We start from the raw sequence: 17304 nt of genomic DNA on the forward strand, positions 1-17304 counted from the left end.
AAAACCTAATACAATCATTACAATGCAATGAAAACCTAATACAATCATTACAATGCAATGAAAACCTAATACAATCATTACAATGCAATGAAAACCTAATACAATCATTACAATGCAATGAAAACCTAATACAATCATTACAATGCAATGAAAACCTAATACAATCATTACAATGCAATGAAAACCTAATACAATCATTACAATGCAATGAAAACCTAATACAATCATTACAATGCAACTGTTTACTCTGAGTGCAAAAACCATCAAGATTTAAATTGCAAGCAAAAACAGAAGCTCTACTGGAGAAAAGATATATCACCGCATACCTGCACTGGCAGCATACCTGCACTGACAGCATACCTGCACTGGCACATACCTGCACTGGCAGCATACCTGCACTGGCAGCATACCTGCACTGGCAGCATACCTGCACTGGCAGCATACCTGCACTGGCAGCATACCTGCACTGGCAGCATACCTGCACTGGCAGCATACCTGCACTGGCAGCATACCTGCACTGGCAGCATACCTGCACTGGCAGCATACCTGCACTGGCAGCATACCTGCGCTGGCAGCATACCTGCACTGGCAGCATACCTGCACTGGCAGCATACCTGCACTGGCAGCATACCTGCACTGGCACATACCTGCACTGGCAGCATACCTGCACTGGCAGCATACCTGCACTGGCAGCATACCTGCACTGGCAGCATACCTGCACTGGCAGAAATCTACTTTTGTATTTAGTTCACATACAACAGACTTCATAGCTTTACACGCAAGGGCTGACAAATGAGAAAATGCAAGACAGGAAGAATTTACCTTAGAAAAGGCCTCAGTATGTTCCACAAGACTTTGATGAAAGTAGTTGGATGAACGATATAAAGTGCCTTCATGTTTTTCTTGTACCTAAATATCAGAGAGTAAAATCAGAGAGTGAACACTGACGCTTGACATGTTTACTAATGACAGCGGCTAACATATGACAGAAGAGACCATATTGTAGATGTTAGTAAGAATGTACCTAGACATATTGTTATCCACTTCACAGGGTATATGGGTGATCTTTAGCGCCATAAAATCAATGAGAATGTACACACTCCTTGGCTAATATGCACTAAATTATAAACTATAAATAAACTACAATTTTCAGCAACAAGTATGAATTTGTGATCGCTGAAATTCATGAAATTTATCGAAAGACCCACACGTGGGAGATTTTGTTTTCTACCTCATTTCATGGCCTCGAGGCTGTCAAGTATTGACAGACAATCTCATTGAGAAGCGCAGAGCAATAAACATATGGAACAAATCAAATGGTGAAAATAATTGCCTCTTGGAAAAAAGATCGATAGTAATTATAGCAACATAGCCATAAAGCTGCGAGGTACGTGAGTGCTGAAAGGAAAATTAGTATTCTGCAGCCAAGACAAAGAAAAGTAAAAAGATGCACATGATGGTGATGTCATGACATATGTCAAATGCTGCCGTATGTCAAATGCTGTTGTATGTCAAATACTGTCGTATGTCGAATGCTGCAGTATGTTGAATGCTGCCGTATGTCGAATGCTGCCGTATGTCAAATGCTGCCGTATGTCGAATACTGTCATTAGGGGTAATAAATGGAGAACTAATAAAGTGTAATATAGATAAAAACAAAATACTGGTAAGCATTCTTGAAACTTGTCACCACTTATATGCCATCACTATAGTAACAACTAGCTAGCTACATGGTAACGCAGTCAGCGGTTATAGCTGCATGGGTCACTCGTGCTTGAATGCACGTACCAGTAATGAGCCATCGAGTTGTATAAACAGCTGCTTAAATGAATATTCATAGGCTGGCTGACGGATAAACACAAATGTGTACGATACCAGGACCAATGGCGAGGTCAGCAAATGCCGCAAAAAGAAACTCTTTTATAATTGATAAGCAAAAGAATCGACAGTTTGTGGAAAATAATAAAAGACTGTGTCAGCATCAAGCAATATTGGTAGATACCACTAGTTACAGTTCTGGCTACAGTATAGGTCAAAGGTTATTGATGATGTATGGCAATTATATCGGATATAAATGATTCTTCGCTATTCACTCCAGTAAACTTCATTATCGTAAAAGAAAGCTTACGCACTTCTGAGTAAATATTCAAGATACCAACTAAATTATTATTTTTTGGACAAATCTTATCAACAAATCAATAATGTACAAAAGACAATGTATTGACATGTTGTGTGATAGCTTCAGAATAATCTATTACAAAGAGCTTACAAATGGTAGCATTACTATGTCTAGCAAAATAGCAGATCCACATGATAAAACAAATACTGCCATTACATGCCCTACCTAGGTCTGAACCACCGAGAGTGTTCTGTGAAAAAGAATCTTCTGGAGTGAGCCGTCATATGACTTGCCCCTGAAAGGGTGTATTGATAGTGTGCGCTATTCCAGATGAGAAAAAAGACGTGTGGTGCGGAGTCACTCTTTAGTTTATAAGGCAGTTTTGGCAACGACCGTGCGGCATTTTTACTTGTCATCATGATTGAAAAACTTTTTCTTATAATAATGCCACATCTTCACCACAATAGTAGCCATGTCCGTCCAAAAATGGATTGCATCGTGCAGAATGCAAACTCGTGACATTCGGTTTGGCCGTTCGGCATGCTACCAACTGCTTCAATCATTCGTCTGTCTGGGTTTTAGAATAATTGTGCACATACTTATTCTCTGTACCTGATGATCAATCACGGCACTTGAGACTGCCAGAGTACTAGCAATTGTACTGCCAGAGTACTAGCAATTGTACTGCCAGAGTACTAGCAATTGTAATAACAAAACAAGCTAAAACCATCGACCAGCAACGATTAACATGTATAAAAAGAACAGCGTTGTCATTGACATGGCTTATTTAAAACTCATTAGCGGCTCACAACTATTTTTTTAATTAATGACTTAGCCATGGATCTGGTAGTTGGCGAGCTTCGAGCATGCCTAGTAAAGATAGCATGTGACACATTCCTGTCACGAAACAACACAGTTTAGTGCTATCTATTGATATAAATCAAGAGTTACTCATGTCAAACTTTAAAAAGATTTATCAGAAACATTGGATATTTTTCAATAACTTCATATTTTGTTTGTTGTTTGAGGCGATCTGACTGCCTGGATATTTCAATATTAAGGTCAATAAAACTTGATCACAATTAAATCGGTCAGAAGAAAAAGGAAACACAATTACCGACATCAATATCGGAGAAGTCTGGGCACATATTTTTTTCTGAGCGTTTAGACCGAAATCAAGTTTTACCGATTTTAATTTTGAAGTCGCCTGTTGGTCTGATCACATAAAACAAAAACCAAATCTCAAATGATAGAAAAGTATCTATACTTTCTGATAAAGTCTTAAAATTTGACGTGAGTAACCCTTGAGAGTGATATAATTCTAAATAGAAACTATCCCACACAATGTCCCTTTTCTAAATAGAAAGTGTACTTTTTATATATTAACAGCGATCTACCTGATAACAAATCTACCGTAAAACCTCTATTTGAACAGCATGGCGCTCTATTTTTAATCCTTCCTATTAGTTTTGTTAGAGGTGACATTCAAATAGAGGGTGGCGTTGTATTTTTCAAATAGCTTGTGATATCTACCTGATACTAAATTTCACCAGTATTTTAGCTTAGACTAAGATACATTGGTGCTGCTGCCAGCAAATTGATAATCAATATTGCTGATAGGAGTCAATAAACTGCTGCTAAAGCCATGACAGACAAACTGATATCAAAGACTGGACTGTCCATTACATATGGCAATAACACCCTGTAGGGCTGAAAGTCATTGAACTTTCCAGTGAAGTAATCCCAAGAAAAATGTAATTTGAAAAGATTGACGTTTTCAATTAAAATCATCAGCAGAAACATCCTTTTCTAGATCTAAACACACTGTATTATTATATAACTTGGATGACCTGATTAAAAAAGCTTGACAGTGAAAGAATTTTTGTAAAAAGCACACTTCAGTTAAGTTGGCTTCTAAATCAGGTTAAAAAAGGAACTCTGAACTCTGCGAGTTGAGTATATTAAAACTTCGATTTTTTACTAAACTTTATTTAGGCAACGAAGAAATATATATGTATATGTATGTATGTATATATATATATATGTACGTATATATGTATGTATATGTATATGTATGTACGTATATATATATGTATGTATATATATATATATGTATGTACGTATATATATATGTATGTACGTATATATGTATGTATATATATATGTATGTACGTATGTATGTATATATATGTATGTACGTATGTATGTACGTATATATATATGTATGTATATATATATATGTATATGTATGTACGTATATATGTATGTACGTATATATGTATGTACGTATATATGTATGTATATATGTATATTTTTCGCATCTGGTCAGACAAGCACGTCTTGGCAAACCGGCTGGATATTGTGGTGGAGGAAAAGAAGAGCAAGAGGCCTACTATAACAGATACAGCAGTACCCAATAACTAGAACATAGCTAGCAAAGAAAGTAGAGAAATATCTTCCACTCTAAAAGGTGATTGAAAAGTCCTGGCATGTAAGAACAACTGTAATTCCAGTAGTAATTGAAGCACTGGATGCAATAGCACCGGTACATTAACTGTGGCACGCTCAAATACCATCAATGATCAAGAAAAGTCAGTTGCAGAAAAGTACGTAATTGGGAATGGCTAAGATCCGGAGGTGAATGCTCAAACTACCAGGTCACTGGTAGGAGACCTGGGAGTTTGAGCAAATATTACCACCCACCTGGTTAAACTGAGTTGAGGAAACAATTAATATATACACCGGTATATGGCTCTTTACGAGAAACTTTTGAATGTATTGGTTCGTGTGTGTACAGATGCAGTTTGAGAGTTTGAGATAGAAACAGACAGAAAGTTTGCATCTGATAGGAAGCTGGAAATTGAAGGGTTGAGCTGCGATATAGAATATTGTGGTCACATAATCTTGTAGACCTAGCATAATCGGTCAAAGGACATGCATAGAACAAAAAGGTTTACCTAAATCGGCTAAGTGTTAAAGAATCGACCCTCGCTTCGAAATCATTTCTTTTTCCAAACAGACGGATGACGTACAAACCCAAATGTCAATGCACCAACATAAAATGCAAACTCGGAGAGAAATGACTCTCAACAGACACTCACTTCCTGTCAAACTCCTTATAAGCCTGCAGGAGCCAGTTGTATGAGGGTTTGTTCCTCTTGCTGAGACCGTAGTGAAAGTAGACTAATGTATAGTCATTCTCCACGTATTGATCAAGTGTGTGTTTCAGATACCTGCAACAGACATCTGGTAAACACCTGGCAGAAGGTTCTTCTAACATCCACACGCTTTGCCGCTATACCTTTTGGGTTGATAAAATTTTAGTGATCGATTTGAGAGACAAAGTTCGTGAAAGAGAGACAGCCTTAAAATATTGATGAAATTGCTGCCAAAAAGCAGCCAAAGCATTGCAAAAAAATAACTACGGTAGAAAATCAGCGGACTGAAGAAAAAATGTTAACAATAATAAGATTTGTCAAATGATAAAACTAAACTCAGGAAGTCTACAATTTATCATACCATTTAAGATAGCCTTTGCGTGACCACTTCAGTTTATCCTTCAACATTTATCAATGCATAACATGAGAGACGTACATATTTCATAAAACAAGGTCAATTCCTGGAGACGCTTTAGACCAGCCAACCAATATGGCAACTTTGCACTTTAACAAAACTGATTTTTCATTGGAGGGGTTAAATTTTGGTTATGGACATGGCTAACATTACATGAAGCTAATTTTTACTATAATAAAAGCTCTGTCTGTTGGGTTGAAACCTGGACTACAGGTTGGAAAAAAGCTTGCATTGTACAGAGTTTGAACTCACAAATTTCAACATGGCAGCCCGACACAGTACCATCTGCATCAAACAATCACCTATTAGCATTGCAAAATAATTGTACGAATAGGTATTACACCGATAATCTCTTACGACATCCGAATGCCAGGGTACTAATTATTAATATATAGTTGCCAGGCTAATAGCAAGTAGCAAGCAAATGTCATTACCTTTCATTGTTTATAAGCTGATTTTTAATACCTTGGCAAGGCCGGGTAGCACAGCTAGTCAATATACGAATCTCAGTGTTTTTATACACCCTATGTCCAATTATAGCAATTACAATCTAGCAATGAAACATCCATATCGCAGAGGATTTGATCTCAGAACCTTCCTTTCACAAGGCAACAAGCTAACCCATTAAGCTACCCTAGGACACTTATGTATTCGCGGCATCTAACTTTCGCATTTTCGCGGCAGCATACTCTCGCGAAAATTTCATGAGCGAAACTAAACTATCATAACGAACAAGCGGAAACGCGAAATTAAATGGCTTTGTTCATTGATATTCACAATAAAATCGTCATATTAGAAATGCAGGCAAGTTTCGTGTGTGGTTGGCTCATTGGGTAATTTTTGCTAAACTCATTATAGCTAATACACCGACTGAGCAGCATGGCCAAACAAATTAAGATAATATGTTTTTTTGGAAAAGCCTAGACAAATTAGGAAGATGATGATATTAGTTTAGTCATTGAATTTGTAACTGATGAGGATGACAGTCTAATAGGGAAAGTCATAAAATTGAATAATAATTATTGTGGTGATGAATTTTATTACCAACCCGAAGCAATAACAACCTGGAGCCATGGCCACCGCGTGTTATAAATACTTGAATTCTAATATCGGTACCACATAGGTCATTGCGTCAGGGACCTTGATGTCATTGATAGTCCAGGAAACAAATGGCAGCAAGCTATCAAATTGCATTATTGATATCGCCTACACATTTCTACATGTGGTTCACAAATAAAAACTACCGTACTTTTCGGACTATTAGCCGCTACTTTTTTCTGATGATTTGAGCCATGCAGCTAATCTGTGGCTTTTTCTTTCACCGCTAGGGCGCACTAACGGGAATCTCCAATTAGTGCGCTTCTAGCGGTGAAAGAAAATACGAAACAATGCCTCACGGTACTGTCCCGTTAAGCACTAAGTTAAAAAGCGTCGGATAATACGAAACGGTGCCGCTCTCGACTGTTCCGTTTTAAACAGGAAAGTTGCTGCCACGTTAAAAAGCATAGTCCTTAGTTCTGCGGCCTATTCAAAGGTGCGGCTTATGTATTGTTTTATTATCGTTTATTGGAAAATAAAGCTGATGCAGCTTATATAGAGGTGCGTTTTATAGTCTGAAAAGTACTGTAGTCCCAAATTGAAACATATTTCGTACCAGTGAACTGGACCTGAGGAATCTAATGATGTTTGTTCCACTGCATTTATTTTCACATCACTATATTTTCGCACTCATCAGAGCTGCGAAATTAAGTTGCAGCGAAATTTTACTCTGTATGCTACTCACGAAACTAAATACTAGCGAAATATAAGTGTCCTAGGGTATACAAGATATAATGGATTCATTGAGCAGATTGTCATTATCTGGATTAAAATACGTCACGCGCAACATCACTAAAGCTTGCTCTCACAGCTCTCATTAGTAAGTTTAGCAACTCGTATACTAGCTTACTCATATTAACAAATGGCAACTACATCACCGGCCACTTTTTATAAGCTGTTTGTTATTACCCTTGCAAAGGCGGGCATTCATCTAGTATTACATAAAGCTTACCCAAGTAGCTTTTTGTGGTCTATTATATCATGGGGAGGCAATTTACAAGCTGAGAAGACAACCACTTTCCGACCACAAGCATCATCTCCTGCTAAATAACGCTGAAATATCATATTCATAAAACGACAGCATAGATGAGGCAGCGCTTTATGAAAAATATATGGAGTGAAAGATTGAGATTAATTTAAAACTTGTATTCTTAAGTGATTATAAAAATCATGAGGCTCACCAGCTCACTATCACAAGCTCAGAGCAAAACTTATTATCAGCTTCCAAATATTTATTAGAAGTCATAATTCAGAAGAAGCTCCGCCCACTTTAGATCAGACTTTGTAGCTTGCTGTATTTGTAAACAAGTTTTTAATTAACAAACAGATTTTCATGAAAGAGCTCTAGCAGGAAAAATAGTGCAAAGCCTTAATACGAAGTAAGCAGGAGTTCGCTGGCTATAATCAGAGTACAGTCGAGCGAGTGAGCTTGCAGAAACCTAAACATAAGACTCGTTGTATGACGATAAACTGAGTATCGACGATAAGATTAGCTGAAGGTAAGCTATGGTATGTTATAACTGTGGAAAGTGGAACAGGGAACCGATAGGCGATAAAGCAATTCTTACTTTCTGTAGCCTCTGGCAAAATAAAAAGGTAAGACAAAATTGTGAGAAATGTAAAGTCAATACAACAGCGCTCGCTGCCAACTATAATTACTGTTAATTTAGCCAAGATTTAAGAGGGGCAGCCACCCCCACTGTTACCTATCAAATGCCTGTCTGAGCCTACTTGGCCATGTCAGATGGTTAAAGTATTCCTCGCATAACTGCCAACAAGGAAAAGTAAAGAATCTCTTGTTCAAAGATAAGTAACGTGTAGTCAAAGGAGATGCATAAAAAGAAAAATCTTAACTTCTGTGTGTAACGAGGTGTTTGTCTTTCAATTTATGCTAAAACTGAATTTGCCTACCCTGCTCTATCATTCAAGTGCTGCTGCCTAGATGACAGCTCCTGTATGCAAATGAAATAAAAACTCAAACATATTTATATTGTTAGTCAGCCAGCGAGAAAGGAAAGATGATGTTTGCTCATAGTTGAATAATTGGCAGGCTTCCATGAAACCACTTTTTTCAACCAAAACGATGTGCTCTCCGCAACAAAATTTACACTTACATAACACTTGCCGCAGGAAGTATTGAAAGATCATAGATACAAACATACGGTTGGCAGCCCTGCAGCGGTATAGTACAACCTTGATGGAAGGACTGGCTACACAAGAGAACACAATAGAAATATCAAACAGCAACTATAGAGGAAATAAACAGAGAACATTTAGACAAAAAGTAACGTCCTTAAATTTGAGCAAAATGAGAAAATTTACTTTCATTGACATAACGGAAGTCAATTATAATTCAAGTCTTTTTAGAGCTCTATTTAATTTATTTAGTTCCTTTCATTACTCCACATTTATTCCTGAATCTATTTATTACTCCATATTTAGTTAGGACCATCAAAGCTTTCAAAGGATTTCACAGAATGATGTATCTATTAACAAAAGTAATGAGCTTCTTTTATGGAGAAGGTCACTATTAACCGTTAACCCTTGGCAACCAACTTTATAACCTAGCATAAAATTGAAAGCGATCAACCCAGACTCACTTGGCAACTAACTACCCATCTTAGCATGGCCATAACTGAGTAACGAATCTACCGACAACGGTGGGAAGTAAGTTCCATTGCAGTTATGAGTAACTGTTGGAAACTGAACCCAGGTAAAACTGAGACTAATGAGCAACATCACGTAGTTCTCCCTTTAAATTCAGCCTTCATTAGCATGCATTATCCATATATTAAAGATTTCAATATTTTTGGGGAAAGGAACAAGTTATCAATGTGAAACGGATTTGTATGAGAGTTTGCTCTTCAACTAATGAGCTAAACCAACCAAGGAGAAATCTATTCATAATGTTCGAACAAGTCTGATCAAGAAGTAATACGTACAATTATTACAAGTCCTGAACTTGATTTTTTTTAACAGAAAAATTTTCATACTAAATATTTTTTGACCTTTACAGAGACTGATTGTATGAATAGGTGAATTGAGATATCAGATGATGCAATCAGATGACAGAAGGAACCTACATGTTGCCATGATTAACCCATGAGGTATAGCGAGTCTAATCACAAATCTCATGAAGTAACCAACCTGCTAGTTCGATAACTCCATACTTGGCTATGTCATGAAACTCACTCTCTGTCATTTCGCCAGGATTGACCTGTGTATATACAAGTCGATATTCACAGTTGGACACTAAATACAAAACAAGCTCTTAGCGCAGGCTAACAAACAGATATTTGATAACACAAACTTTCAGAGTTATAGGGTACTGGTCCTAATGCTAGCATCTGTTTGGAATGCTTATATTTCATTGGCTAATTCAGTTATCACTGAGTACACTTTTTCCCTTTCAATAAATTACTAAAAACGATAATACAGTTATTACGATAGTTATTTTCATAATCAATGAAATAGCAAAGGTAACTGCCACTATAGAGGAAGGGTTGAAAAATAGAGCATCATGGCGTTCAATTAGAGGTTTTACGGTATATGGAGCCAATCAGAAGAAAATATCAAAGTTGTGCTGCCAACAAGTGCTGTGATGAGCCATGAAGAGCATTAACTCTACTTGTTTCATACTATTTTAGTGCGCCTTAACTTTCACACGCCGACAGTAAACATGTTACAGGATGCAAATTGTTAATGACTATCCTAATCAGTACTACTTGCGTGAAAAATATTGCAACAATGACAAAAAATTACCAAGTGCCACCTACAATACGCTCTATCGTAACAATTCTACATTTGCGGCCATGTAAAAAGGAATAATTTGCAAAAAGAATTTTGCTGCAAAACATCGCGATCAGATGAACCTCTGAGCTTTGAACATGAAAATCAAGCGCCTGTCCAGATCTGAGACAAGGAAAAATGCCTACCATGGCGGCGGAGCCAAGCTCTGCCTCAAAGTCATCATCTAGGTCGAGTTCTCCAGGTTCCAGGAAGTCATCGCTGTCATCCTCAAAATGAAGCTCTGAAATATGTAATATGACTGATTATCTCAGACAATTTATATAAAGATTCAGTGCACAATGAATAGAAATGGTCAATGCTAACAATGATATCGACTGCCTTGCTGTTTCATGTAGATGCATGTGTTTATCAGTATTTTGTATATGGCAAACTGAATGTTTTTTTCAATTAACTAGTAAACAAATCAATGTTAACCTTAGATGTACAGGTATGATAAACAAATCAATGTTAACCTTAGATGTACAGGTATGATAAACAAATCAATGTTAACCTTAGATGTACAGGCATGATAAACAAATCAATGTTAACCTTAGATGTACAGGTATGATAAACAAATCAATGTTAACCTTAGATGTACAGGTATGATAAACAAATCAATGTTAACCTTAGATGTACAGGTATGATAGACAAATCAATGTTAACCTTAGATGTACAGGTATGATAGACAAATCAATGTTAACCTTAGATGTACAGGTATGATAGACAAATCAATGTTAACCTTTGATGTACAGGTATGATAAACAGATCAATGTTAACCTTAGATGTACAGGTATAATAAACAAATCAATGTTAACCTTAGATGTACAGGTATGATAAACAAATCAATGTTAACCTTAGATGTACAGGTATGATAGACAAATCAATGTTAACCTTAGATGTACAGATATGGTAGACAAAATCTGGCTAAATGGACAATAAACGACAAAATCGAAGATAAAATTAATTAACCTCTCTTGTTCTATCCGCGAACCCGCTGAAGAGCGGCACATACTCATCAGCACTTAACATAGACAACTAGTTCTATTCTTGTTAATATGCATTTGTCACTGTGTCCACTATGAAAATGTTTTATTATACCCAACTCCTATTTTTAAACTCGTTGCTTGTAAGCATTTGAGCTATTTACAATGCAACTGCAGTCACAAAATATTAATTTTATAGTTAGTGTGTTTAAAGGCTAATGGCAATTCATTGTAAATTGCAAAATCATTCATGCACCATTCTTGAACAGCCAAAACTGATCCGCTAGAAAGTTGTATCTGACAATCAAAGTTTGTACAAGCGTCCGCTGTTAATGATCATTAGCAAGTATATGATTGGATTGTCACTTTTGACAAACCAAAAATTAGTCATTAAACGGCAAAATTAAATTGGCAGAACAATTGATCCAAGCTAAATGAAATATTTTAATCTCTGCTGTTGATAATATCTCTAAGGAACAAAAACAATTTTCATTAAGGACTTTGATTGATTTTCATAAGTTACGATGCATGAGATGAGGCTAGCTGTAGACAGCTATCAATAATTGAAAGCTCAATGTTACGAGAAAGACAGCCTCGCTGCTCGTCTTTCATTGTAATTTGTGGCTTACAATAATAATCATGAAACAACTGTCCATGACACAAACTTGATCAAAGAAAGGTCGATACATTAGAAAACCAGGAGAAATGTAGTAATGGATTCACATCAGACTATCTACGATAGATTAAAATTGGATTGATACAGTTAATACTGATACCGTCAATACAGCCCTGCTTTTGGATGAAATTAAACTCTAGGCTAGCAATTCCAAATACTGTCAATCGTATTTACACAAAGCAAGAAGCATCATGACTCAAATTTTAGGTAACTTTTTTTTTATTAAAGGTTGACTTGCAACAAAATTCACATTACAGGTATTTGGTATTAAAAAATTCACCATGTCTTACTCTGTTGTGTTGCAGCTGCAAAATATGTGGAAATGTGATGACAAGCTCTTAAAAGGTCAAAAACGAAAAGCCGCCGTAGATTAGAAACAGTTTATTTCTCTGACATAGTCATTACATTTGGTTATTGTTTTGTCACGTGATGTTCTCACGTAAATTGAAAGGCCAATAAAAGGCTCAATATAAAACTTCTCATAGCACTAATTTATGACAAACACTTCAGGTTTTACCAAAGACCCCGTATCAAATATAGATACTCGCTACTTTACAATTTTGTTTCAACTTGGTCTAATCGTCTAGTCGTAATCTGATCATGTGACCCATACTTTGTGATTAATTTCTGCAGCATTTTTCGACTATCACAGGTGACCAACAGGCTCGTCATGTTTATCAGACAATGATATGTACTCCTTTGAGTTAAGTTTAAAAAATTAAACAAATTTTTTCGGTAGGTTATAGGATATCAGTGCTGAAAGTGACAGCATTACAATGACGATAAAATAGACGCGTAAGAACAATAGACATGGTTTTATTGAATGCGTGAAGTATATTTGTGAAAATATTTCAACGAATGAGGTTGCTTGAGAGTGTGAACAGAAGCCATCGTGTTCAACTACATCCCATTTGAGCCGTTTTGGAAAGAGAATCCAAACTAGGGCGGTCTCGTGTGGCTGCGATTAACTGTTGGTTTTTGAGCTTTTAAGAGCTTGTAATCACATTTCCACATATTTGGCACCTACAACACAACGGAGTAAGGCATGGTGAATCTTTTAATACCAAATAACTGTAATGTGAATTTTGTTGCACGTCAACCTTTAAGGATAAAAAAAACATTCCATGATGCCGACCCGAACTTGACTATAAAAGTTTTATAGTCAAGCAGTTTTATAATAAAACAGCTTCAGCAATCATTTTCATATTCACCATTGATTAAAGCTGAATACGAAAACCTGTGTTTATGAAGTACCAACTAATAAATATATATATTTTCATTCTACATTTTAGTACAGTAAATCTTTTAGAAGATCAGCTTAATGTTGGTCATGCCAGCGAAGAAAGGCCAAAGCTGAAGGCTACCAGGGAATCAACTAGAAATTAGGTTCAACAAATCTAGAGAATGGAATTTCACTCATGTGAAATACAAGACTGATATGAAATGGAGTATCTAAAACTAGGCTCCAAGATTAATAGTAATTCCCTCACAATTTTGCATCTATTCGCACCAAATACATTTCAAACAAGTACTAATAGTCTCGCATGATATACTAATAGTATTTTACTGCACTCTTTGAAGCTAGCCCATATGCAAAATGATTATATATCAACATTGTAAAATGACTGATTAGACATAGACCTATTCAAACTACATTCTTCGACCAACCTTCCATTCTGTTGCCTATGTTAAGTGATTCTTCATCAAATTCCAGTTGCGGCTCATCAAAAGATTCCTGAGGCTTATAGCGAGCATCCTCAAAATTAAAATCTGTTTTGTCTGTACGATGAAACAACAATGCAGGCATTATTATATTGAAAGAAAAGTAGCTTAAAGAGTACGGCACAAGTGAAGACATTAGTAATATATTTTAATTACTAACGCAATAATGTTTACATACCAGGAGAAAGAGGAACTTTTCTATGACTAGCCATCTTGATAGTAATGCGGCATCAGCTCGGCATAGCTATTGGGTAACCTTAGGGAGAAAACTAAAAAACCAAAATTTCATACTGCAAAACCAGTTGTATATAACATTGAACCGTTAGTTGCCTGTCCGACAGCCAAGCATTGCAGGACCAGTTGAGCAGAGTTGCTACGTGGGCCGGATCTTGGCAGCTAAAATTTAATGTAGCTAAATGCACATCCACGTCAATGGAGCTGGTTAAATTTTTGCATACATACAGTTATGGAGGCACTCCGCTTATTTCATCCCATTCCTTTGTATACCTGGGCATACAGGTTTCTAAATCGCTCAATTTTAGTGATCATATAAATTTTATTATGCGTAAGGCTAATGCCACCCTTTACATGCTTATGCGAACTCTCAAAGGAACTTCCCATGCTGTTAAGAGAACGGCTTATTTTATTGTATGTCGTCCTTTACTGGAGTATGCTTCAGAGGTGTGGAATCCACATTTTATGTACATCATTAGGGATTTAGAAGCCATAAACAGAAGAGCGTTCAGATGGGCAAACGGTTTTAGAAAGTATGACAGTATCACATCTTCAATGGAAAACATGTCTTGGCACACTCTTGAAGAGAGAAGATGCACTAAGGATAAAAACACTTTACTGAAAATTTTAAATCAAGACCTTATGGTCGATTTTAAAAAGTTTACACTGTGCAACTCCGCCTATATTACTCGGGGGTCTAATATTAGGCACACTATTAATACAGATGCCATGAAGTTCTCATTTTTTAACCGAGTCATGAAGTTTTGATATATATATATGGAACAAGCTCAATAGCAGATTTTATTTAACTCTCGATTTTACAGGAATATCTGATCTCTTTTATCGTTATAGTCGCATCTTATCTCTAAAGGCTTATCGGGCCACAAGAGATATTTTATCGAGATAGATAGATAGAACCACAAAAAAATTTCTTATTTTTGCGAAATTAAATATTGACGATGCATAATATCAGCGTGTGTACCTTAGCGACACAATGTTATTTCCTTATGTTCTCTTACGTTTAATTAAAGATATATGTTTCTTTTGATCTCGGCGCGTCTTCACTATGTATTAAGAACTTGAAACTTATGCATATAAAATATGAAGTTTTACAGCAATTTACATCATGTGAATAATAAACAGTAAAGGAAGCACATTGTATTCAACTACCTATTTCAGTCGGCCATTCCTTTATCTTATCGCTAATACATGTACCTCTTTAACAGCATTTTTAATCGCTATTAGAAGTTTGCCTTTTTGCGCTAGAGCCCATTGAGCTGTTCAACTTCATTTCCTGTTTAAAAACAACCAATCAATTAGCTTCAGCTGCTTGTCTGACCAATGAAATGTATATTGACGCTGCACAACGCTGAAGCATATCTCGTACGCATGGTTGGTGATTAAACGCAGGACGCGTTCAGGTTTACTCTCGGGTAAGTTAGAAATTTTAATATTTATATTAATAATGCTTTGAAGAGCTTTCTTTTGCAAACTTTTTGTTGAGAAAGTAGAGTGACGCAAAAAATGGCCATCCGTTTTTTTTATCATTCACATGTCCTAACATCTTGTGTGCAGTCAGAAGTTTTTTGCCAGCTATTTTATGACAAAATAAACAATTATTGGTATTGGATTATAATAGCTGACTAAAAATGCAAGATTTTGTGCGATGCGTCTTAAAACCCTACAAAGCATTGAATTCATACGATTATCGCACTTGTTAAACATGAAACGCGTGTTGTTAGAAATGGAGCTTCTAGGATACGCAGTCACACGCTAACTTATCACATGTGCTGCAAATACCAAATACTTTGTAGGCAGTTTAGCCAAAGATATACAGCCTCCCATGGGGGGCTGTATATCATTGGTTTAGTTATGTCAACAAGTTTCTCATCAAGTGAGTCTGCCAGCATCTATCATTTTAGATAGTCATAGTTTTAGGCTTTCTATAGGCCTAAGGGACAAACTCTTACTATCAAACCAATGAGTTCAGCATCAAGCTCTCTAAACTTGAGCTGGTACCGTTTTTACAATAACGTGATTCACACTTGACATTGCTACTGAGTTGCAACAATGATATACAGCCCCATTTGGGCTGTATATCATTGGTTGCAACCATGTACCTTTAATTAGTAGGTAATTAAATTAATTAATTAATTTATTAATTAATTAGTACCGATATCAATTTTTTATCTACGAAGCATATATATCATTGTCATACATGCTAGGAACACAATTGTTATGTGAGCTCGCTGTATCTATCTATCACTCTTGTGGGTCTTACAAGTGAGTGTAGTTTAGGATGGGGTTCTTTGGCGATATATATCTGTCTAACATTTACTGCGTTTCCAACTGTCAAAGATATCATTTACAGCACAGGTGTCCTTTAGCGGGGATATTGCCGAAGCCGAGACCGGGCCGTAGTCTACACACACAAAAAAAACAACAAAGGTCCACGTAGTTATGAGCAAAACAAAAGTATCCACCCAAATATCTCACCAATCCGATGAGCAGCTCACACAAAAACTAAACCAATCGATAGAGCCACCCATCATGTCAAAATATTCCAAGTTTCAAGTCATGTCTTGCACAACTCCCCTTATGGTTTGTCCAAACTTGTCCCAAAGTCCCTATTAATTTGAGACTGTCCAATATCTGTTTAAGAAATGGTCGCTGCTAGCCTAGCCTAACGTCCTGATTCAACATCTTAGTGACAATCGGGGCATTGCTGAGTGCTCCCGATCCTTTTGAGTCCCTCTTAAGTTTTGTTTACAATAGTGTTAACCCGATTTTGATTGGTTCTTGCATGCTTAAGAGAGACTCAAAAAGATCGGGAGCACTCAGCAATGCCCCGATAGTTACTAAGATGTTGAATCAAGACGTTAGGCTAGCCTAGCGGCGACTATTTCTAAAACAGATATTGGACAGTCTCAAATTAATAGGGACTTTGGAACAAGTCCCTATTAATTATATTACAAACCATAAGGTGAGTTGCGCAAGACATGACTTGAAACTTGGAATATTTTGACATGATGGGTGGCTCTGTCGATTGGTTTAATTTTTGTGTGTGCTGCTCATCAGATTGGTGAGATATTTGGGTGGATACTTTTGTT

At 36.5% G+C, this 17304-nt stretch overlaps 2 protein-coding genes across 5 annotated transcripts in view; one reads left to right on the forward strand and one right to left on the reverse strand.

Annotated features, from left to right (window-relative positions):
- LOC137403543 (rho GTPase-activating protein 8-like) overlaps nucleotides 1–16808 on the reverse strand; it is a 29659-nt gene extending 12851 nt beyond the window's left edge. Inside the window, exons 1-8 of one of the 4 annotated variants that reach the window (XM_068089487.1) lie at nucleotides 16691–16808; nucleotides 14139–14229; nucleotides 13907–14017; nucleotides 10726–10820; nucleotides 9938–10007; nucleotides 7743–7833; nucleotides 5221–5352; nucleotides 823–909 (exon numbers count right to left, since the gene is read on the reverse strand). In XM_068089487.1, coding sequence (XP_067945588.1) covers nucleotides 823–909; nucleotides 5221–5352; nucleotides 7743–7833; nucleotides 9938–10007; nucleotides 10726–10820; nucleotides 13907–14017; nucleotides 14139–14172 — 620 coding nt within the window. In that variant the 5' untranslated portion in view covers nucleotides 14173–14229; nucleotides 16691–16808. Of the gene's footprint in view, nucleotides 1–822; nucleotides 910–5220; nucleotides 5353–7742; nucleotides 7834–9937; nucleotides 10008–10725; nucleotides 10821–13906; nucleotides 14018–14138; nucleotides 14230–15364; nucleotides 15461–16690 lie in introns of those variants that run through there. The other 3 variants (XM_068089489.1, XM_068089486.1, XM_068089488.1) reach the window with 3 other exon arrangements.
- The window catches only part of LOC137403545 (caspase-6-like), a 37270-nt gene continuing 35533 nt past the window's right edge, over nucleotides 15568–17304 (forward strand). Inside the window, exon 1 of the mRNA XM_068089490.1 lies at nucleotides 15568–15627. The gene's annotated coding sequence lies outside the window, so the exon portion shown is untranslated. The remainder of the gene's footprint in view (nucleotides 15628–17304) is intronic.

The sequence above is a fragment of the Watersipora subatra genome, chromosome 9 (assembly GCF_963576615.1).
Source record: "Watersipora subatra chromosome 9, tzWatSuba1.1, whole genome shotgun sequence".
Classification (NCBI taxonomy): Eukaryota; Metazoa; Bryozoa; class Gymnolaemata; order Cheilostomatida; family Watersiporidae; genus Watersipora; species Watersipora subatra.